Source organism: Pan paniscus, chromosome 1 (assembly GCF_029289425.2).
Source record: "Pan paniscus chromosome 1, NHGRI_mPanPan1-v2.0_pri, whole genome shotgun sequence".
Taxonomy (NCBI): domain Eukaryota; kingdom Metazoa; phylum Chordata; class Mammalia; order Primates; family Hominidae; genus Pan; species Pan paniscus.
The window spans coordinates 133,820,697-133,844,734 of NC_073249.2; the positions used below are offsets into that span (position 1 = coordinate 133,820,697).

Here is a 24,038-nt window from a genome sequence, read left to right on the forward strand (position 1 = left end):
AGATGGTGCCTTAAATGCTACATCCTCCAAGGAGGAGGAACACTTTATTCTGACATGACAGAAAGGAAAAAAGGGACAAACTCCCTCTGTCAAGCCCTCTTATAATGGCATTAATCCATTCACGAAAGCAGAGCCCTTGTGACCTAAGTACCTCCAAAATGCCCCACCTCCCAACAGTGTTGCATTGGGATTAAGTTTCCAATACAAAAAATTGGGGGGACACATTCAAACCATAGCAGAAAGTCAATATTCATTTTAGTTCTTCAAAAAGCTCCAAGAGTCTTCATGTCATTACCTCTACCTAAAAATCTCAATTGGCTATTTACGCTTTCCAGGTTAAAATACAAATCCTTTGGTATAACACACAAAGCCATTTACAGTCTGGATCCAGCCTGTCTTTCTTGTCTCATCTCCCACTACACCTATTTACTTATAAGAACATAAAATTACTTAAGAGTTCTTCAGCAATGATACCCTTTTATACTTCTATACCTTTGCACATGCTGCCCAGAATGTGTCTGTCCCCCACTTACTCACTTTGTGAAGCCCAAGTCAATATTTAGCCAGGCGCAGTGGCTCACGCCTGTAATTCCAGCACTTTGGGAGGCCAAGGAGGGTGGATCACTTGAGGTCAGGAGTTTGAGACCAGCCTGACCATCATGGTGAAACCCAGTCTCTACTAAAAATACAATAATTAGCTGGGTGTGGTAGTGCATGCCTGTAATCCCAGCTACTCAGGAAGCTGAGAAAGGAGAACTGCTTGAACCCAGGGGGCGGAGGATGCAGTGAGCCAAGATCACACCACTGCACTCCAGCCTGCGAGACAGAGTAAGACTCCATCTCAAACAACAACAACAACAACAACAACAACAAAGTCAATACTCTATCCTAAAAGTCATCTCTTATCTAAGTTGCATAGAGGAAACTGGTAGCTCTTCCTCTTTATTTTTTCTTGGCAGCTATATTGTGAATGTGGTCTTCATGTATTATTATCTCACTATTTTAACTAACCACGTGCAAAGCTTATCTGAGTAAGTGAAGTGTGAATTCTAGAGTATTTAACCACAAAGTTTATAAAATAGTTAAATTGTTAGTATTTTTTAAGAGGTACATTTCTTTTTTTCATTTACTCTTCATATCTATCCATATCAAGATAATATCATCTTTATTTAACAGATGAAAAAAACCTGAGATTTCAAAAGGTTATATCATTTGGCCAAGGTAACAAAGCCAATGAGAGGTAAAATCTAAAAATTTTCTAACTCCAAAACCTACGCATTTTCTACTAAGCAATATTGCAAATTGCAAAATTGCTTAGTACAGATTATGACTTTATACTGTATAACAACTGCTATAATCCTATTTTATTATAAAATCTTATTAGTTTAAACTCAAAAAATTTAAATCTTTATCAGTTTAAAAGTGAACTGGCATTCAGAGTTAATGGTTCCTTGGACAGAGCTACTTAAAAGACTTGATCTCAAGATATAATTTATACAAAATAGATATTTTTGTACTATTTATATATTTCTAAAGGAAGATCCAAGCACACATTCACAGGCATTGAGTTTCTTTCTCTATGAGGCAAAATTTTCTTTTAAAGAGTTCATTCAACATTTTATTTAGTTTTATTAGAGGTAATATTAATTTACAGGCTTTTTCCCTGTTAGTATTTTAAACTCAGTGTACTGGTTTCAAATAGGCCATAGAACTTAATTTCAGAAATAAGTATCATTAAACTGATAATCGTTATCAGTTTTGTAGAAATTAAGCCCAATCCAGAATGCTAATAACATAAATTCCACATATAAACATTTTAATGGAAAATTTTAAAAAATTAACAGATTAAAAAGAACATTAAGTTAATTTATTGCCAAATCTCTGAAATTTTTTCACTTCAAAAATTAACTAGAATTTTAAATAGGTAATATATCCTTTTATTCCCTTTCAAAAACATGTATTTGCTTTAAAAACACATACCTTTTTCCTTGTTTGGTTTGTTCAAGTAAGTCCACCTTTAATTTTATACATTCCTCTTTGGACTCCTGCAAACTCTGTTCCTTTTCAATTACCATTTTCTGGCTCTGTTCCAGCTTATTTTCTGCCTCTCTATAAAATAAAGGATACTTTGTTTAAGACTACTAAAGAGATTATCCCGGGTATGCAAGAATAATTTAATATTAGGAATTATATTTGTTTAAATCAATGAGTTAAGAGAAACAATATACAAAAAGAGATAGAGAAAAAGGCATATTCATCACTTGTTAATTAAGAGTTTTTTAAAGAATAAAAGAATACTTCCACCAGATGATAAATATATCTGAAGTAATAACTCACATCGTATTTTATAGTCAGATACCAGAAGCATTCCTGTATAGTTCAGAAACTAAATAAAGATGACTGTTATCACCCCCACATCCAACAACTTTTCTGACAGTTCTACCCACTGCAAAAAGCAAATATGAAAAGGTAATAAGTAGTATAAATGCTGAAAAGGAAAGACAAAATTTTTTTTCTTTCTTTCTTTTTCCTACTCTTTGACTCAGAAACAAAATTTTTTTTATTTGCTGATAATACCATTAGCTACCAATTACAAAATAATTATATTATACGAAAGTCAGTAACCTTCCCATACACTAGCAATGAACAAAGTAGGAACAATTCACAATTGCCAAAAATATAAAATACCTACAAATTTAAAATAATATATTTATTACAAAGAAAATTACAAAACTCTGATGGACATAAAAGACAACTTCAGTGTGCAGCAGCATCATTTGCAGAACTTGTGCAACGCCTCCCAACTTGGTTCAGTATGCCAGAGATAAGACCTGAGAATTTGCATTTCTAACAAGTTCCCAGGTGATGCTACTACTGCTGGTCCTTTAACTGTACTTTCAGAATCACTCAGAGTAATATGTTATTTAATATGCATATATTTCCCATTTTATTCAAAGCAGAAGAGAATAAATTATAAAGTGCCTGATAGCAAGGCATGGCAGCCCATGCCTGCAATCCCAACACTTTGGGAGGCCGAGGCAGGATGACTGCTTGAGGCCAGGAGTTTGAGACCAGCCTGACCAACATAGTGAGACCCTGTCTCTACAAAATAAAAAATAAAAAGCTTAGCTGGGCACAGTGGGTGCGTGCCTGTAGTCCCACCTCCTTGGGAGGCTGAGGCAGAAGGATCACTTGAACCCAGGAGGCTGAGGCTGCAGTGAGCCATACTGTACCACTGCACTCCAGCCTAGGTGACGCAGTGAGACCCTTTCTGTAAAAATAATAAAAGTGTCTGACTCCTTTACATTTTATTTCTTGAACTCCCCTTGAAACACTGAGTATATACTTCTGTATAGGTGAAGAAATGAACTAATTCATATTTGATAAAAGCATGTAAATAGGCATCTCACCTTAGTCTTTTTAGCCCCTATATACTACATGCAACCTACAGCCAAGAGGAGTTATGATTGACTAAAAATAGATTCAACAAGTTCTAAGACAGCTGAACACCATTAGGTTACTGTAAATTTATTGGGTGTGGGGAACAAGATTTAACAAGATATAATAAAATGTAAAAGTAGAAAATAAAACTTTGAGAGCTATAAAAAGTATATTTACCTCAAAACTTTATCTTGAGCTGAAACCTCTGCTTCCAAATTTATAATCTGTTCTTCTAAGATTGGGACACTGGCTGCCTGCTGTTGAGCAGACTCAAGCATAGAAACCTAAAACATAAAAACAACTTTTATTGTACTTTCAGAAAATAAATTAACCTACTTGGTCCTTAGTTTTTTTCCTGTCAGATGAGGGTGTTCAATAGGGCTCCCAAATCATTGGTCAGATATAAAGCTTCCCATCTATTCCTTTGATCAACATTTACATGGGCATATCATCATTATAAGCCAGCCTTGGCATGTAAGCTCCTGGCATTACCTTCAACTTATAACTGAAGAGTTATTTAGGGGAGAAAATAGAATCTCTATTGATAAGCATCTAGCAAGATTTATTTTACATAAATTAGAAAATTAAACATAAAATATCAAACTATAAACAATTATAAAAGAAAATATTTATTGAATTTTTATGATTTAAAAACCTAATTATAAAATACATGCTTACTAGGAAGAATCTAAATACAGAAAAGCATAATAACCCTACAATCTGTATAATAAAGAGAGTACAACTACTATAGCAGGGTGGGAACCCACAATCTAAATGGTATAGAAGAGAGTATCAATAAGATAACTATCACTGAAAAAGAAGTTTAGAACATGAAGGCACAAGGTACTGTAGAGGGCAGAATTGAGGACCCAATGAAAAACCAGGGATACAGTTCAAAGTATCTGCAAGTAACAGTCATCCTCTTTTTCCCACTCCCAGAACACCAATAGCAAGGTGTTGGCATACTAGGAAAGAGGCAGAAAGTTTATTATCAGAAGAAACTGAACAGAAGAAGCTTGAGACTGTGAGACACTAAAAGTAATGAGCAGGAATGAAGTACAGCTGTAACAAGGGAATTAATATAAAACAGTTAGCCCCACCTTACTACTCAATTTCATTTTGGGTTATCCCACAGGTGAGAAACTAAAGGATTCTTTGCTGGAGAAACTCAATTGCTCCAAAAAAAAAAAAAATCTCCATGCTGATAGCACTCCCGCAAACATGGTGAACATTCCTAAAACCTGCGGGACTTTCTGTAAGAAGTGTGGCAAGCACCAACCCCAGAAAGTGACGCAGTACAAGAAGGGCAAGGATTCTCTGTATGCCCAGGGAAAGTGTCGATATGACAGGAAGCAGAGTGGTTATGGTGGGCAGACTAAGTAGATTTTCCAGAAAAAGGCTGAAACTACAAAGAAGATTGTGCTAAGGCTTGAGTGCACTGAGCCCAACTGCAGATCTAAGAGAATGCTGAGTATTAAAAGATGCAAGCTTTTTCAACTGGGAGGAGGTAAGAGCAGAAAGAGCCAAGTGACCCAGTTCTAAGTGTTATCTTTTGTTTTATTATGAAGACAATAAAATCTTGAGTTTATGTTAAAAAAAAAAAAAGGGAAAGAAAAACATCTCATACTGATACTGTTTGGGGGCTGGCAGGTGTTTCCCTACAAAAGAACCACCTCCCTAACCATCACCCAGAAATAAAGTCCACTGGACAACAAACCACCAATCTGCATTTAAATGCCTTTCTCTTAAATATGAATAGCTAAAATACTAACACCTGAAAAAATCTTCTTTTTTTTGAGATGGAGTCTCACTCTGTCACCAGGCTGGAGTGCAGTGGCGCGATCTCGGCTCACTGCAACCTGCGCCTCTGGGTTCAAGCAATTCTCCTGCCTCAGCCTCCCGAGTAGTTGGGACTACAGGCACACATCACCACGCCCAGCTAATTTTTGTATTTTTAGTAGAGACGGGGTTTCACCATGTTGGCCAGGATGGTCTCGATCTCTTAACCTCGTGATCTGCCCACCTCAGATTCCCAAAGTTCTGGAATTACAGGCGTGAGCCGCCGTGCCCGGCCCAAAAGCTTCTAACATAAAAGTCAGAGGCCTAAACAAAAGAAAAAGGAAAGTAAAGCAAACATGAAAAAAAAAATCATTAAATCTTCAGAGTGCTAAGAGAGAATACTACATTAGTATGTTATGAAATACAAAACAATCGGAACAAAAAAAAACTTCAGAAACCGAAAAAAGTATGACAGCCAAAATAAAAGATTTAATAGAAGTGCAAAAAATAATGTTGAGAATACCTCCTAAATAAAAATCACAGGGCCAGGCGCGGTAGCTCAATCCTGTCATCCCAGCACTTTGGGAGGTGGGTGGATCGCTTGAGTCCAGGAGTTCAAAATCAGCCTGGGCAACATGGCAAAACTCCATCTCTACAAAAAGACAATACAAAAACTAGCCAGGCATGGTGGCACGTGCCTGTAGTCCCAGCTACTTGGGAGGTTAAGGTGGGAGGATCACTTGTGCCCAGGAGGTCAAGGTTGCACTGAGCTGTGATTGCACCATTGCACTTCAGCCTGGGCAGCAGAGCAAGACCTTGTCTCAAAAAAAACAAAAAAACAAGGCTTACATTCAAAAGACAGGTAATAACAAATGTTTGCATGAATGTGGAAAAAAGGGAATCTTCATACGCTGTTGGTGGGAATGGAAATTAGTACCACCATTATGGAGAACAGTTTGGAGGCTCCTCAAAAAACTAAAAATACAGCTACCATATGATCCAGAAATTCCACTGCTGGGCATATACCCAAAAGAAAGGAAATCAGTATATTGAAAAGGTATCTGCACTTCCATGTTTGTTGCAGCACTGTTCAATAGCCAAGATTTAGAAGCAACCTAAGTGTTCATCACAGATGAATGGATAAAGAAAATGTAGTACTTACACAATGGAGTACTATTCATCCATAAAGAAGAATAAGAATCAGTCATTTGCAACAACATGGATGGAACTAAAGATCATTATGTTAAGTAAAATAAGTCAGGCACAGAAAGACAAATATCACATGTTCTTACTTATTTGTGGGATCTAAAAATCAAAACAATTGAACTCATGGACACAGAGAGTAAAAGGATGGTTACCAGAGGCCAGGAAGGGCAGTTGTTGGGGTGGGGAGAGGTGGGGATGGTTAATGGGTACAAGAAATAGAAAGAATGAATAAGAACTACTATTTTATAGCACAACAGGTGACTATAGTCAATAATAACTTAATTGTACATTTAAAAATAACTAAGAGTTTAACTGGATTGTTTATAACACAAACGATAAATGCCTGAGGGGATGGATATCCATTCTTCATGATGCGATTATTATGCTGCATGATTGTATCAAAAAACCTAATGTACTCCAAAAATATATACGCCTACTATGTACCCACAAAAATTAAAAATAAAAATTAAGAAACAGAAAAATTTCCAGAACCAAAAGATACAAGTTTCCAGCCTGAAAGGGCTCTCAAATACCCAATATGAGTAATAAAGGCCTATTCAAAGACAACTTGTTGTGCAGTTTTAAAACACCAGAATGGGAAGATCCTAAGAACTACCATCTACCATAAAGTGAAAAACAAACAAATGGGGGGAAAAAAGAGATTACATGCTAAAAAGTAATTCACAATGGCAACAGACTTTTCAAAGTGGCACTGGAAGATAGAAGGGAGTAATGCCCTAAAAATTCTGACATTAAATAATTTTCAAACTGGAATTTAATCATGAGTGAAGAAGAAATTAAGACATTTTCAGGCAGGCAAGGAAGTAACTGGAAGATATGCTCCAAATACAGAAAAACTAGGAAATAACAAAAAATAGAATTCAGGAAACAGTAGCTCCAACCTAGAACAACACCAAAGAGAAGTCCCAGGGTAGCAGTTGGACAGCAGGTGTAGAGGGCAAAAAGCTCAGAAAGAGCAGGACGCCAGGCTCCAGAAGAGTAAGTACAACCATTGCCAGACGTAAGTTATGAATATATTGATTGATTTCTGCAAAACAGTCTCAATAGTGGGCATATATGTAACATCAAAAGCTCATACATGGCCTGAAATAGGTGGCTTCCCTAAAAAATATTTCAACAACTTTGAAAATGCTGAGCTGAGAAATACAATACTAGTATCTTACTTCCTCACATAACCACTGGTATGTTTATATCCTAAAAAGAAAGGTTCAAAATGCTATTAGTTCATAGTTATTAAATTATCTTTATGTCTCTTTTCTTACTTTAAATCACTAAGCAATCATGACTTTAAAAAGAGAGATTATCTACAGTTGAAGAAAAATTTTAAAAATAAGCAGAAAAAATGAACAGACAAATCACAAAGAAATCTAAATCGCAAAGAAATACTGAAAAGGTACATTTTGTAAGAAATCAAGAAAAACAGCATTTTTCCCTCAAAGTGACCAAGAAAAGATGAGGAACCAAATGTAAATGCTTGAAAAACATTATTTCCCTAAAATTTGGTCATTCTGCCTCTGTAAGTCTACCCTAGAAATAATCTCAAACACCAAAGAAGTTTAATGTTCATTGCTGCATTTTGTTTTTCCTGTGCTGAAATAATCCCTAATAGCATTTTGTTTTGTTTGAAAAAACAGAAAAGAAAAATGAAGTCTTCCCATAACTCCTCTATTTAAAACTACATATAATGTATGTATACAATGCTTATAAAAGTAAATAGTGAAAGCCTCACTCCAACCTTCCAATCTCTCTCGAAATTATCAACAGTGTGAAGCATAGTTTCTAACCTTAATATATCACATGTATACATATTTACATACAAACACACACACACAGACACATGCACACTTCTTATAAAGAGGAAAACTAAGAGTATTATACATGTGTGTACTGCTCTGTAATGTTTTTCTGCCACTAAATATATTAGGTAATTGTTTTTGAGTGCTGACTACACATAGACACTGTTTTAAGTGACTACATATATTATATCATTTAAACCTTATAATGCTCCATACAAGTCAAACAACTTTGCATCTTAGTACTAGTATATTTGCTTCATTTTTTTAAAAAAAGGTTTTGTTGCAATCTATCTTATGGGTATACCATAATTTACTATGTCTCCATTATTGGACATTTTGGTTTCTTCTAATTTTTTGTGTAATACCAATCATTTAGTAAAAAAATAGGAAACCACTGAAATACAGGAATTATTAACTAAATTATGATATAATCACATGAAATATAATGCTACCATAAAAAATGTTCAATGGAAAAGCTATGTAAATGCATCAGAAAATGCACAGACTATATATAAAGTAAAAAACAGAAAACACCAAAACTATTTAAAACAGTCTGGATTCAACTACGTATTAAACTGGTAAAGTGGTTTCTAGGTGGAAACTCTGGGTGATCTTTCTTCCTCTTTTTGCTTCTTTTAAAATTTTCAACAATGACAATGTGTTATTTTAAAAGGGAAGATAAGTAAGTTATACTTCCTTTGTATAAAAAATAAAACCACACAAATTGGTAATCTTAACACCTTAAGAAGCTGACTTATCTAAATGCAAAAACTGTAAAGTTCCCTTCAATCATTTTCAGATATAATTCATACAATATTGATTTTATAACATGTTGATACTATAGTATTATAATGAAAATTACTTCCCATAACACATTAAGGCAATGTGGCAATACAAGGAATATTTTTCCAATTATAAATCTTAAAATAACAACTATTTTCTGTTGGCAAACTTATTTCAAGATACATACTTTTGCTCTTGACTGTATTAATTCAAAGTGAATAGATTCAAATTTAGTCATTAAGGAATGATTCTGTGTGACCAAACAAGCATTCTGTTGCCTAAGTTTATTTAGTTTCTCTCGAAGGCTTTTAATCTCCTCATCCACAGGGGTACAAGATGAAAACATCTGAAAGAATGAAAAAGAACAAATATATTTTCAATTATTTCAATTAAGGGTTACATGTAATTAATGGAAAATTATGAGCAATTATTAACAAAATGACTAAGCAGCTCAGAAAATGAGTTAAAATACTTAGTGAGTATTGACAAGGATATGTGGAACAATCAATACTCTCTCTTCCACTGCTGGTGGAAGTACATACAAGTATAACCTGGAAAACAGTGGTGCACTTTGGGAAACTGGCTGGTATTATCCAGCAAAGTTGAATATGCTAAGAACCAATAATATCATCCCTAGACATAACCTGATAAAAACTTTTGTACTCTTTCACGTGCAGATATAAAACTATTCATAGCTACATTGTCCACAGAGATAGTAAATAGGAAGAACCCAAATGTCCACCACCAACAAAATGGATAATAGGTAAAATATTATTTCATCTGTATACATATTTTTATTATATTCTTTTTATATATATTTTACAATACATTTAATTTTCATGAGGATTGTGATTTTCAAAACATTTCTTTTAATTAACTTTATTTTGAGTGATTTATTTATGCAATTCAAAACTTGAAACTATATAAAAGAAAAAGTATACACAGAAGTCTCTTCCCATCTTTAATAGGTGGGTAACCACTTTTATAAGTTTCTTGTTTAGTCTTCTAGTAATTCCACATGCATACATAAGCAATACAAATTACCCACTTCCCTCCTCTCCTTATGCAAAAACTAGCACATTAAATATAACATTCTGCACCTTGCATTTTTTTTTAACTTGAACAATATACACTGGCAATCTCTCCATAATAAATACATTGACAAACTCCTTTTTTCTTCTCAACTGCATAGTTTCCATTGTATGAATAAACCATTAGTTTATTCAACTAACCCCCTATTACTGGATACTTGAACTATTTCTAATCTTTTGATATGATAAACAATGCCTAATTTCATATCCTGCAGGGTGTCTATAGTATCGTTTTTCCAGAAATGGGAGTTCCAAGTCAAGGTAAATGTATTTGTAATTTTGGTAAATATTGCCAAATGCATCTCAGTTGGGGTTATATCACTGTGCATTCCCACTAGGCAATGTACCCGTACCCAATATCACCAATAAAATAACACCTCAAACATTTGAATGTTTAATAATTCTATAGGTAAGAACTAGGTAAGGTACTTAGGTATAGTTTCATTTTGAATTTATCTTATTATGAGTGAAATTGGACAACTTTTCATTAGTTTGGATATCACTTTTATTTCTTTTTCCGTTCATGTCTTTTGCCCATTGGGTTACTGATCTTTTTGTTCTCAATTTCTAGGAGATCTTTACACACTAGATTAGCCTTTTGTCTTTGATAGGCATTATCATTATTGTTTTCCCAATTAAGGCACATATACAATAAGAATGATCAGCAATTTGAATGAGGATAGAGATCAAATTTCTTAGAATTACATACCATGTAAACATGGAATTTGAATTTGTTTCTAAAAAGTAGATTCAGACAGCTTCATTAAGCAGATTCGTTACAAAAAGGAAAGCTCTTAATGGTTGGCTTTCCGAAGTGGAAAGAGCAAATACATATCCAAAAAGATTATGTGCAACCGTATCTGTGTATATACATGTAGGGAGTCGGGGGAACAAAGAACAGGAAGAGAGTGTAAAAGGAGATAAAAGAGTTGAGTGAGGAAGAGGGATAAATGCAGGGAGATAAATATGTGATAGAATAAGAAAAAGGAAGAGAGTTTCAGACCAAGCAAAGATCTCTAACATCATTGACAAAATAGATAATGAAAAGAGAACAGTGCCATACTATCCAAAGTACTTGATCCAGGCTTTAAATGGTGGGTATACCTTAACTACTTAATAAACAATTGATTACCTATTATGTATAAGATGTAGTGTTAAAATCAAGGGGATTATAATTTACATAAGAAGACATTTAACTGCAAAAAGGTAATAAATATGTAAGTTTAAAAGTAGAGTAATACACCAAGATAACTACTTTCTTGTTAGAACATAAAAAGAACAATTATATTTAAATTCTTGAGTACCATAGTAAAAGATTATGGAAACCATGAATAAAGTATTTAAAGAAAAAATTTTTTTCTTTAATTTTAAAATTAAAAAAAATTTTTTTTAAGTAGACAGGCCTAAAACCAAAACTTCTTTTAACTAGATAGGTCTAAAAACAATAACCTTATCTCTTGGCTTTTTTTGAAAATCAGTGCTGCTACCAGATATTTTACAGACGTTTTCATAAGGTGAATAATTCAAAAGTCCAGGGTGGCTAGGCTGAACATCCAAAATTAGCTTTTCAGACCGTGAAGGATTAGGGGCATAATGAGAATTTTCACTTGGACTAACACTAGAGAAAAAAGAAAAAACATATTTCAGTTCTTGGATAGTTTATTCACTACAAATTGCTATACATTAAATAAGAAAATAGAAAACCTGAAATGCTGCTAAGCAGATTCACAGTTATGAACATAAGGCAATGTTTCCACTAAATTTTAAATAAATCATAATTACTTTTAAACTAGCAAACTGTATTTCTAGAGCCTCTACGCTAAGATTACTTAAGATTCAAAAAAATCTTAAAAAATTAGTAAAGCCCAAAATATATATTTTATACTGAGTTCTAATACACTGAAAGTGTTTTTAATATGCAGAGGCCTCTCTAATATTCCTTATTTTTCCTTAAACTGAAAGTTACATTAAAAAGTATAAGAAAATTATTTCTTATTCCAGAGGCACGTTAGAAACAATACATCATAATGAAATCCACACATTTTACATTGATGTATTTAAGGCACAGTGAATTCTATATGTGATTTTACTTACTTACCTGGATAACTCTTCCCCTAAACTCTGCAAACTCCATTCTGTTATCTTCAGTTCATGTCTTAAGGAAGCAACATTTGCAAGCAAACTTTCCTCTTCATTGTCTTTATTATAGTAGTCTGATGAACTAGATTCCATTTCTTAAAAAAAAAAATGAATTTCTTGTACCTTGTCTGAAAGATTCTGTAGTTTCAGTCAAAATACTCACATGAATAGAATTTAACTCATTAGTTTTCTATTTCAAATGTTGTGAAATCTTTCATGGTGGTTTAAAACAAAACAAAAAATCAATAATAATGAATTTATCTGTAGTGTAAAGCCATAAAGGAGTTCAATACAATTTCAATGAATGAATTTTTCATTTTAGCCAGGGTCTAGTTATTATAGTTCCCTTTTCTAAGCATACCTGATCTTCCTAACAATTGTTAATTATTTTCATTACATGTTAAGGAAACTAAGAATCAGACATTAAATAACTTGCTCAAAGTCCCACAAACTGTAAATGGTGAAATCAAGATTTGAATCCAAGTCATTAGGATGCAGACCATTAAATTATGTCGCATTGTAGCTTTATTACATATTACATATCAATTTCAATATGAGGTGTTTGAACTTTCATAATTACATTACAAGTACTGGACATCTGATTAAATGGTATCATTACATTCATATTTTGTTAGAAGGGAATTTATTACCAGATAAAAGCTGTCTCCTCCTCCTATGCCCAATAGTTATAAAATTTTAAAAACACACATTTACAAGTCACAACCACAGGGATCAAAATAACATTTGGCAGGTCAACTCATAGAAATGAAGAAAAGCTTTTGTTTCTTCAGTGGATGAGTATCTCTAGGGTTGTGAAACTACTAAATTTATTTGCATATAAAAATCACAATAAAGCATCACATTTTATTATTGTAATTAATACAATAAAAAACTAGAGCTTTATAATCTCCACTACTACAGAGCTTTCTGCGCAATCTTAAAATTACATTCCTCTTTCAGATCTCATTTACCTTTTTCATTGTAGCATCTCCTTCAACGCCCTTCTTAGCATTCTGATCCCATCCCAAGTTCCAAAAGGTTAAAAGTCCTGTGCATTACGTTCAGGACTGCAATGTACTTAGAGAAGCTCAATATTTTGAATGAATTAACGAATACTAAACTGTCCTTCCTTCCCTCATCCAGTTAGAATGGTATGTTACATTTATTCCCCACTCAAAAATTCTCAGATGTAGGGAGGAAGATTAAAAAGAAAACTCCCACCTTATGGAAAGAAAGTGGCAGGAAATTAAATGAGATACTATGTAATCTTAATAGACAAACTGGTTCTATCCTCTTTCCCTTTTTTGTTTCCACAAATTTGCTTCTGCTTAAGTGACAAGACTCTCGCAGACAAGTCAATAAATCAGGTCCCCATCCTGCTTTATCTATTCAACATCTCTAGCTCTCTGTAGGATGGTGAAGGAGAAAAGGGTAGAGAAAATTGGGCAAATTCTATAATACCATTTGGTACTATATATTTCATCTTAAATCAGGTTTTAGTTCAACATCTGTGTATTGCCATGCAAGAAATAACTCCCAGTCCGGGCGCGGTGGCTCACGCCGGTAATCCCAGCACTTTGGGAGGTCAAGGCGGGTGGATCACGAGGTCAAAAGTTAAAGACCAACCTGGCCAAGATGGTGAAACCCCGTATCTACTAAAAATACAAAAAAATTAGCCGAGGGTGGTGGCGAGCGCCTGTAATCTCAGCTACTCGGGAGGCTGAGGCAGAGAATTGCTTGAACCTGGGAGGCGGAGGTTGCAGTGAGCCGAGATCGCGCCACTGCACTCCAGCCTGGGCGACAGAGTGAGACTCGGTCTCAAAAAAAAAAAAAAAAAAAGAAAGAAAGAAAGAACTCCCTAACTCTTCTGCAGTAGCAATGAATATATTTGATACTAAAATGTTTTCATTTTCCTAGTGGGCCATTTACTGTCAAATGAATGTCCTTAACTTCAATTTACAGTAGTTACCCAAAAAAGGCTATCTTCACTGACTATGCATACCTAGAAAAGCACATCATCCTACTCACCGACCTTAACAACATCATCTTTCGGCCCTAATTAACAATGTGTTTGTAGGTTTGCACACGCACACCCATCAAACGAAGGACAAGTGTTCTTTTATACCCTATGTATGTGATACAATGGGCTGTAGTCGAAAAAGATTCCTCATTTTGGAAAGAAGTCATAACTTTATGTAGTAGTCTCCTGTCTCAAGATCGCTTGACACAGCTAATCTTACATCCGTCTGAAAGAAGCGGGGGCGGGGGTGGGGGACGGAAGTGACAGTTTCCTCTTTTTTTTTTTTTTTTTTTTTTTAATTTTATAGAGACAGTGGCTCGCCATATTGCCAAGGCTGGCCTCGAACTCCTGGGCTCAAGCAATCCTTCCGCCTCGGCATCCCAAAGTGCTGAGATAACAGGCGTAAGCCACTGCGCCCGGCCTCCTATTTTTCATCAAATAAAATACAACCGTTCAGAGCAGCATGCTCAGCAACCACGAGGACCAGTCCCAGCGCATCCAAGGTGCCGGGAGGGAAAGGAACAAAACTCCCCCAGGTAAGCCGGTTTCCCCACGCCAAGGCGCAGTCGCTCACCACCCAAATCGTCGCTGGGGAGAGACCCACCCGGCGACTGCGCGCTTCGCACTCGAGTCTGCGTTAGGAAGCCTCTGACCCTTTCTCGGGCCCCTGCGCGTGGAAGCCTCGGACACAACTCGGAGACCAGCGAACCCCGGCAGCACGGAATTCGAACTGCCGCGGGAGCCGTTGGGACGCGCCTACCCGGTCACTGCCCCGCCCCGGCGCAGACTGCGTGAGGCGCCGCCGAAGGCGCGGGGCTTGCCGGGGATCGTGGTCGGCGAGCGCGCCCGAGCCCACTAGCGGAGCCCGCCCGGGACTACATTTCCCACAATTACCGCCATGATGCCCATTGGTGGGGGAAGCCATGGGAACCGGAGGCCGTCAAGGGGAGAGGCGGGCGGCGCTCATGCCTGGCCTGAGGGGGCCGAGACTGAGGCGGTTGCGGAACAGGACTGCTAGCCCCGCCCAGAGTCCCTACCGTTTGAAGAACTGCGCTTCTCTTTCGGAGGGAGTGTTCGCCGCCGCCGCGGCCGCCACCTGGAGTTTCTTCAGACTCCAGATTTCCCTGTCAACCACGAGGAGTCCAGAGAGGAAACGCGGAGCGGAGACAACAGTACCTGACGCCTCTTTCAGCCCGGGATCGCCCCAGCAGGGATGGGCGACAAGATCTGGCTGCCCTTCCCCGTGCTCCTTCTGGCCGCTCTGTCTCCGGTGCTGCTGCCTGGGGCGGCCGGCTTCACACCTTCCCTCGATAGCGACTTCACCTTTACCCTTCCCGCCGGCCAGAAGGAGTGCTTCTACCAGCCCATGCCCCTGAAGGCCTCGCTGGAGATCGAGTACCAAGTAAGTGCGGGGGATAAACCAGCCTCCTTCCTTTAACCCAGCTGCACTGCGTTGTCGCCTCTCACCCGTTTAGAAACTTCTGGTGGACGGCCCTGGTGGTGAAGAGGCAAGGGCCGTTCAGGAAGCCGGCCCGCTCTGCGCAGGCGCGCGAGGCGAGGCGAGGCTCTCGCTGGGGCCGGGGACCCAGAACTTAGGCTGGACCTGGAATTGATGACTACCCGCCTTCTCCCCTTTCCTCCGGTGGGAAGGAGGCCAGAACTGGTGATGTCGCTGGCTTTTCTCTTTGTTTCCTAATTCGCCCACTGCTTTTCTTAGCCACTACACGCTCTGATACTGAGAATTTCACAATGCAGAACTGATACACGTTCTCCTTCATCATTGGACAAGGTGATGACACTTGTTTGAATCACCCCCACCCCTTTCACACAATTCAGATGTTACAAATCACTGTCTTTGCTTCAGTTAAGGGTTTTTGGATTATGATCGTGTAATTGGCATTAAGCCCGATTTTGAAATCTTTTGGAAGACGCTGTTGCTATATTTAATGATACATTTCCGTTTAAGTTATATATCCATTATTTTCAAAAGATCAAATCGTATATTAAAACTTTATAACCTTTCTTTTCATTTTTTCATTGAGCATTGTAAGCATTTCCCTCGTGTCATTGTTTTTTTTTTTTTTTTTTTTTTTTGAGACGGAGTCTCGCTTTGTTGCTGAGGCTAGAGTTGGAGTGCAGTGGCGCTATCTCGGCTCATTGCAACCTCCGCCTCCCGGGTTCAAGCGATTCTCCTGCCTCAGCCTTCCGAGTAGCTGAGATTACAGACGTGCGCCACCATGCCCAGCTAATTTTTGTATTTTTAGTAGAGACGGGGTTTCACCATGTTGGCCAGGCTGGTCTCGAACTCCCGACCTCAGGCGATCCACCCGCCTCGGCCTCCCAAAGTGCTGGGATTACAGGCGTGAGCCACCATGCCTAGCATGTTTTCTTTTTAGTATCTGCATAATATTCTTGCTGGGAATTACCTTATTTTATGTAGTCATGGTGGTAGGGAGTAATTTCTTAGAAGAAATCTTGTTCGTTCCACAGCAAATTCCGATGTTTTCAGGTAGCAGTACAGGGGGAAAAAAAAAGGCATTGATGTGTTTTATCTTTCAGTTTTTTAGAAGTTAATTATAATCATCAAATGTTAATTTTTTGAGTTGATGTAGAGAATTGTTTTTAAATACCAGGTACTGTCACATACAGAGCAAAATAAAAAGTTGTAGAATTTTTTATACGATGGAACTTTAGGATTAAGTTGTATATAGATACACACGATAAGCACAGAGAATAAAATATCTAAAATCACATAGTGAGCAAAACTGAGGCTAAAACTCAGTGTTTCTTGATTTCCAGTAAAGTTCAAAAGTTCAACATTTACTGAACAGTTAACACGTGCCAGGAATTGTGCATGGAGGTGGGGGAGACGGAGGGGGAGCTGGGTTGTGCGGGATGTAGGTAAAAGAGAAAGAAAGAATCCCTCTTCTCAAAGAGCTTAATAAAGGTTACTGGCTCATAAACAGGTAATTTCAATAAAGGATGGCTAAGTACCAGTAGAGGAGGGTCACTTCTAAGGGTTTCAGAAGAGGATTCCTGGAGAAAATAAAATTTAATCCAGAAAGATGCTTAATTGAGACGAAAATGCCAGGAGCAAGGGGCATTTCAGAAAAGCGAACAAAAAGATCCATAGTTCTTAAAATACATAGTGTAAGTGGGGATGGTTAGTGTGTAGTGGACACTACAAGTACTGAGTTTGTATTAGACTTTAAGACATATAAAGTCTAGGGTGGGAGTAGCAGAAAAGGACATCGGAGAGGCCAGAAGGCTGGGGTCATTAAGCATGAATCATAGCCTTGTTTGCCGTGCTGAGTAGGTTTTCCTTAATTTTGTACAAGTCCATTTAAGATTTAAGCAGATCACTGGATGCAGTGTGGAAAATGGATTTAAGGAGAGCAAAATTAGAGTCAAGGAAACTAACTAGAGGGCTAGTGAAATAGTCTAGATAAGAAAACAATTTGTATTAATAAAAAAAATCTTCAGTATTTACACACGTATTAGGGAAGATATCTATTTTAACTACTGTCCTCTTATAGTTAAGAGCACCAGCTCTTAACCTGAGCCTGGGTTCAAATCTTGACTCTGCCTACTTAAAATTTATGTGATCTTCTCACTTGTAAAATAGAGATAATAATTGTAACTACATCATAGAGTTGATTTGAAAAAGCATGAGTTAATAAATGCTCATATTCAGTGTAAAGTGGTCTATTAAAAATGCTCATAGATCATCCCTGACACATAGTAAATAATCAATGAATGTTAATTTTACATTTATACCTCTATAGTTACGTAGCTGGCTTGGTTTAGCTTTATTCTTTACATCTTTAGTCACTCTTAAAGGGACTGTTCCTTTTTTTTTTTTTTTTTTTTGAGACAGAGTCTCCCTCTGTCACTCTGTTACCCAGGCTGGAGTGCAGTAGCGCCGACCTTGGCCCACTGCAACCTTCATCTCCCGAGTTCAAGTGATTCTCCCGCCTCAGCTTCCCGAGTAGCTGGATTACAGGCATGTGCCACCACACCCAGCTAATTTTTGTATTTTTAGTAGAGACGGGGTTTCACCATGTTGGCCAGACTGGTCCCAAACTCCTGATCTCAAGTGATCTGCCAGCCCTCAGCCTCCAAAGTGCTGGGATTATAGGTGTGAGCCACCGCGCCCGGCTGGGACTATTCCTTTAAAACATTCTCCGTAAACAATTTGTTTTGATTAAGGAAAGAGGTAAAATCATTTGTCTGTAATCCTAGACAGTGTTGGTGAGATGTGTAGGGTAAATATCATCTTCCACCCTGTTTGTATTTCCCAACTTGTTTAATTTCCCAGTAACTACATCCTACTAATTTTTGTCTTAAAGTTAGTTTTTAAAATCTAGTTTTGTCCTTGGTTACTTATTGAAAATTTTACTAATTTCTTACTTTTTAGGTTTTTAGGAGAATACTTTTTGGATAATTGACTAGCCTCACATTACATTGATAGAGGTTCTTGAGAACTTTAATGCCAATTCATGTATCTTATGACTAAAATAGATAATCCATTTAGAAATTTAAGTCATTCTTGCGTGTTTGATATGTGTCAGCACTATCCAAGTTGCTAGGGATACAATGGTGAGTGAAAATATCAGCTAGGTGCAGTGGCTCACACCTGTAATCCCAACACTTTGGGAGGCCAAGGTGGGAGGATCACTCAAGCACAGGCGTTTCACACCAGCCTGGACAACATAGCAAGACCCCATCTCTACCAAAAATAAAGTTAGCCAGGCATGGTAGCACACACTTGTGGTTCCAGCTACTTGGGAGGCTGAGGTGGGAGGATCACTTGAGCCCAGGAGGTTAAGGCTATGGTGAGCTGTGATCACACCACTGTACTCCAGCCTCGGTGACAAGAGCGAGACCCTGCCTCAAAAAAAAATATATATATATGTTTGTGTGTGTGTGTGTGTGTGTGTGTAGTCTGTGCCCTCATAAAATCAAGTATGGGGACAGACATTAATCAAATTATTACACAAATACATGTCAAAATATTTACTAGGGGTAATGAAGGTAAGTTCATAAGACTATGAGTGGGCTCAGTAGGAGGACTTCATTTTATCTGGAAATTGAAAGACATCCAGAAGTAGAGTTAAGATCTACAGAATTATCAGACTTTCACTAGGCATAACGGAATGAGTGGGACGAGACAATGGGTAAAAAAGAACAACAACGTGCCAAGATACTAAGGAAGAAGAGAGAAAGATACCTTTGAGGTCCTGAAAGATAGGATACAGAGAGAGAAAAGTGGTACAAGTCTACTTTAGAGCAGTCAGTAGCAACAGCAACCAAATCACTGTGGGCTTTTAGGTCCTTGTTAAGGATATGGGTCTTTTGCAGAGACCAGTAATAAGCCACTGAATAGTTATAAGCAGGTTAACTCGATCTGTGTTTTTTAAAAGATCGTTTTGGCCACAAGGTATTGAGCCTCTCTGTACCAGTTTCTATACTTTAACAGTAATCACCTGCTCCCCACTATATATTATTGTGAAGAATAAATATGCTAATACATGTAAAAGGAATGGTATCTAGCACCAAATAAGCACTCAAAAAATGTTAGCTAGAAAATAAACCCTGAGCCTAGAACAACAATACCTTTTTAAGGGCATAATAGGCACTAAAAAGTATCTATTGAATGAGTGAACCAGATGTTTACCAAACATGTAAAACTATCTGGGTGGGTTTTTGGGAGAATATAGCTATATCAATTTTTAAAAATTTTTATTAGTCTTTCATTTTTGTATAGAGCCAAATTTCAATATTTTCTGGTAAACTGGCCATTTCATCTAATTTTTAAAATTTACTTGTATAATATACCTGATGCCATTTGGAATATCTCCTATTTCCATTTTATCTACAGGTATACATGCCTAATATTACATGTATAAAGTAGATAGGACTACTTTATTGATCTTTGGGAAAAAATGGCTTTTGAGTATTTATTATTTTTTGTTTTATATACATACACACACATATCTATTATATATACACACATTTTATACATATACAAAATATATTCATATACATATAAATGTATATGTATATATAAATATGTATATAAAAAAACTCAAAAGCCATATATGTGTGTGTGTGCGTATATATATATATATATATATATAGGCATAAGGGAGTAAGTGGAACAAGACAATGGATTAGAAAGAACATGTGCCAAGATACTAAGGAAGAAGAGTGAAAGATACCTTTGAGGTCCATTTATATATATATATAAATGGCTTTTAAGTATTATATAAATATATATATCTAAATGGCTGGGTTTTGGGGAGAATAATATATTTAATAGTTTAATATATATATTTGGGTTTTATGTGAGTCTGTGTGTGTGTATATATACTTTTTTTTTTTTTTTTTTAAGAGATAGGGTCTCCAGCAATCCCATTACTGGGTACAGACCCAGAGGAATATAAATCATTCTACCATAAAGACACATGCATCCGAATGTTCAGTGCAACACTATTCACAATAGCAAAGACATGGAATCAACTAAATGCCCAGCAATGACAGTTTGGATAAAGAAAATGTGGTACATATACACCATGAAATACTATGCAGCCATAAAAAAGAATGAGATCATGTCTTTTGTGGGAATATGGGTTGAGCTGGAGGCTATTATCCTTAGCAAACTAACACAGAAACAGAAAACTAAATACCACGTGTTCTCACTTAGAAGTGAGAGCTAAATGGTAAGAACTTATGAACACAAAGACGGAAACAACAGACACTGGGATTTACTTGAGGAGGGACAGTGGAAGGACAGAGAGGCACAGAAAAGTTAACTATTGGGTACTGGGCTTTATATCTGGGTGATGAAATACTAAGTTGGTGCAAAAATAATTGTGGTTTTTAACACGTTTACCTATGTAACCTTCACATGTATCCCCAAGCCTAAAATAAAAGTTAAAAAAAAGAGAGATATGGGGTCTCACTATGTTGCCTAGGCTGAATTTGAATTTGGGCACAAGTGATACTCCCACTTCAACCAGCCTCCTGAGTAGCTGGGACTACAGGCACATGCCACCACACCTGTCTCCTTTATGAATTTTTTTACTTCCAATTATAAAAGTAATATACAACCTCCTTAGAGTAAGTCAAACAATACAAAGATGTAAAAGCAAAAAAAGCCGGGTGCGGTGGCTCACACCTGTAATCCCAGCATTTTGGGAGGCCAAAGTGGGTGGATCACGAGGTCAGGAGTTGGAGACCAGCCTGACCAACATGGTGAAACACCATCTCTTAAAAAAAAAGAAAAAACAAAAAACAAAAATCAGCTGGGCGCAGTGGTGCGCGCCTGTAGTCCCAGCTACTCGGGAGGCTGAGGCAGGAGAATCACTTGAACCCGGAAAGCAGAGGTTGCAGTGAGCCGAGATCGTGCTGCTGCACTCCAGCCTGGGTGACAGAGTGAGACTCCATCTCAAAAAAAAAAAAAAAAAAAAAAAAAAAAACCTCTTTGTAACTCTATTGAATGCCTGTTGTCATTCTCCTAGATATGAACTCTTCCACACCTTTTCCCATACTCATAAAAACATATAGGGTTTGATGGGGTGAAACATATATGATTATTTAATTAAAATGTCATGGTCCTTAAAGTCCTTACAAAGTTTTTACCAATAGGTAAACAAACCAAATCAGTTTTTAATAAGGAAGTCTATTGGTTCATATAACTGGAAGTCTGAATAGGACTGATTTCAGGCTTAATTTGTTTTCCTCTGGTTCTTACGGCTCTGCTCTCTTGACTTTTCTTAAAGAATTGAATTACTTAAAGAATTCTTCACTGACAGATATTTTTCCTAAATGCATCAAAACTAGTATTTTATTGTCTTCTGACTTCGATTATAGCTGTTGAAGCTTCCTGTCAGTTTGTTATATATTTGTAGTTCATCTCTATTTTCTCTTGTAGCTTTTTAAATTTTCTGCTTCTGCATTTTCACTGCAGTTTAAGTGGATCATCCAAGCTTCTTAATCTCTCATAATTTCTCTCTTTGTCTCACTCTCCTATTTTATGGATAATTTCTTCAGCTCTATATTCTACTTCATTAGCTTTAAAAATTTATTATCATTATTTTTGATTGGCAAATTATAATTGTATACATTTATGCGGTATAGCGTGATGTTTTGATACATATATACAACATGTAATGATTAAATCAGGCTAATTAACATTGCCTTGCCTATAATTTTTTATGATGAGCTATTTGAAATTCAGTCTCAGTTATTTTGAAATATACATTATTATTGACCATAGTCACCTTCCTGTGCAATAGATCTCAAAACCTATTCCTTCTGTCTATCAGAAACTTTGTACTCTGTGATCAACAACTCCCTATTCCCTCTCTCCCCAAGCCCCCCACCCCCAGCTTCTGGTAACCATCGTTCTACTCTCCACTTCTAGGAATTGAACTGTATGGAATTCTAGGAATTCCACATATGAGATAATGCAGTATTTGTCTTTCTGTCCCTGGCTTATTTCACTTAGTGTAATGTCCTCCAGTATTCCATTGTGTACCTATACCACATTTTCTTTATTCATTCATTAATGGACACTTAGGTTGTTTCTATATCTTGACTATTGTGAATAATGCTTCAATGAATATGGGAGTGCAGATATCTCTTTTACATACTGATTTCAGTTCCTTTGGATGTATACCAGAAGTGAGATTACTAGATGATATGGTAGTTGTATTTGTGGTTTTTTGAGGAACCACCATATTGTTTTCCATAGGGCTGTACTAATTTACATTCCCACCAACAATGTACTAATTTGTTTTTTCTTTTTTGAGATGAGGTCTTGCTATGTAACTCCGCTGGTCTCAAACTCCTGGGCTCAGGATCCTCCCATCTCAGCCTCCTGAGTAGCTGGGATTACTGGGATTATAGATCTTGTACATATTTTGGTAGATTTGTACCTAATTCTTTTTTTCTTTTTTTTTCTTTTAGTGCTAACGTAAATGGTATTGTATTTTTTATTCCCAACTCCAGTTGCTTGTTGCTGGTGTATAGGAAAGCAGTTGACTATTGTATGTTAATATTGTATACTGAGACTTGGCTATCATCACTTACTAGTTCCGGGACGGGTTTTTTTTTTTGGCAGTTCTTTAGGATTTCTACATGGACTATCACAAGGACAGTTTTATTTCTTCTTTTCCAATAGGTATGTCTTTTCTTTCCCTTTCTTGTTGTATTACATTAGCTCGAGCTTCCAGTATAGTGTTGAGGAGTAAGGAGGGAGTAGCATCTTTGTCTTGTGTCTGATTTTAGTGAGAAAGCTTCTAGTTTCTCGCCATTAAATGTGATCTTAGCTGTAGGATTTTTGTAAATGTTCTTAAGTTGAGGAAGTTCCCCTCTATTCCTAGTTTGCTAAGATTTTTTTAATATTAAATATCATGGATTGATATTGGATTTTATCAAATATGTTTTGCATACCCATTGCTGTGATCATCTGAGTTTTCTTCCTTAGCCTGTTGATGTGATGAATTACACAAAATAATTCATGAATGTTGAGCCAGGCTTATATACTTGGAACAAATCCATCTGGTCATGGTTGTAATTCTTTGTTTACATTGTCGAATTAGCTTTGCTAATATTTTGTTGAAGATTTTTGCATCTGTGTTCCTGAGAGATACTGGTATGTAGTTTCCATTTCTTGTAATGTCTTTTCTGGTTTTAGAATTAGGGTAATGTTGGCCTCACAGAATGAGTAAAGAATTGTTCCCTCAGCCTTTATTG

General features: G+C 36.8%; 2 protein-coding genes and 1 pseudogene across 22 annotated transcripts in view; 2 read left to right on the forward strand and 1 right to left on the reverse strand.

The window, feature by feature from the left end:
* Positions 1-15,450, reverse strand: part of CCDC18 (coiled-coil domain containing 18) — a 97,869-nt gene extending 82,419 nt beyond the window's left edge. For 9 of the 19 annotated variants that reach the window (XM_063606849.1, XM_034931288.3, XM_034931339.3 and 6 more), the window contains exons 1-6: positions 14,851-14,975; positions 12,216-12,351; positions 11,567-11,735; positions 9,214-9,372; positions 3,619-3,725; positions 1,981-2,109 (exon numbers count right to left, since the gene is read on the reverse strand). In XM_063606849.1, the coding sequence (XP_063462919.1) occupies positions 1,981-2,109; positions 3,619-3,725; positions 9,214-9,372; positions 11,567-11,735; positions 12,216-12,349 (698 nt within the window). In that variant the 5' untranslated portion in view covers positions 12,350-12,351; positions 14,851-14,975. Of the gene's footprint in view, positions 1-1,980; positions 2,110-3,618; positions 3,726-9,213; positions 9,373-11,566; positions 11,736-12,215; positions 12,352-13,227; positions 13,328-14,850; positions 15,029-15,313 lie in introns of those variants that run through there. The other 10 variants (XM_057302928.2, XM_055115987.2, XM_034931301.3 and 7 more) reach the window with 6 other exon arrangements.
* Positions 4,528-5,652, forward strand: LOC117974711 (large ribosomal subunit protein eL42-like; annotated as a pseudogene).
* TMED5 (transmembrane p24 trafficking protein 5) overlaps positions 14,998-24,038 on the forward strand; it is a 28,823-nt gene continuing 19,782 nt past the window's right edge. Inside the window, exon 1 of one of the 3 annotated variants that reach the window (XM_003808431.8) lies at positions 14,998-15,678. In XM_003808431.8, the coding sequence (XP_003808479.1) occupies positions 15,490-15,678 (189 nt within the window). In that variant the 5' untranslated portion in view covers positions 14,998-15,489. The remainder of the gene's footprint in view (positions 15,679-24,038) is intronic. The other 2 variants (XM_003808432.7, XM_055115989.2) reach the window with 2 other exon arrangements.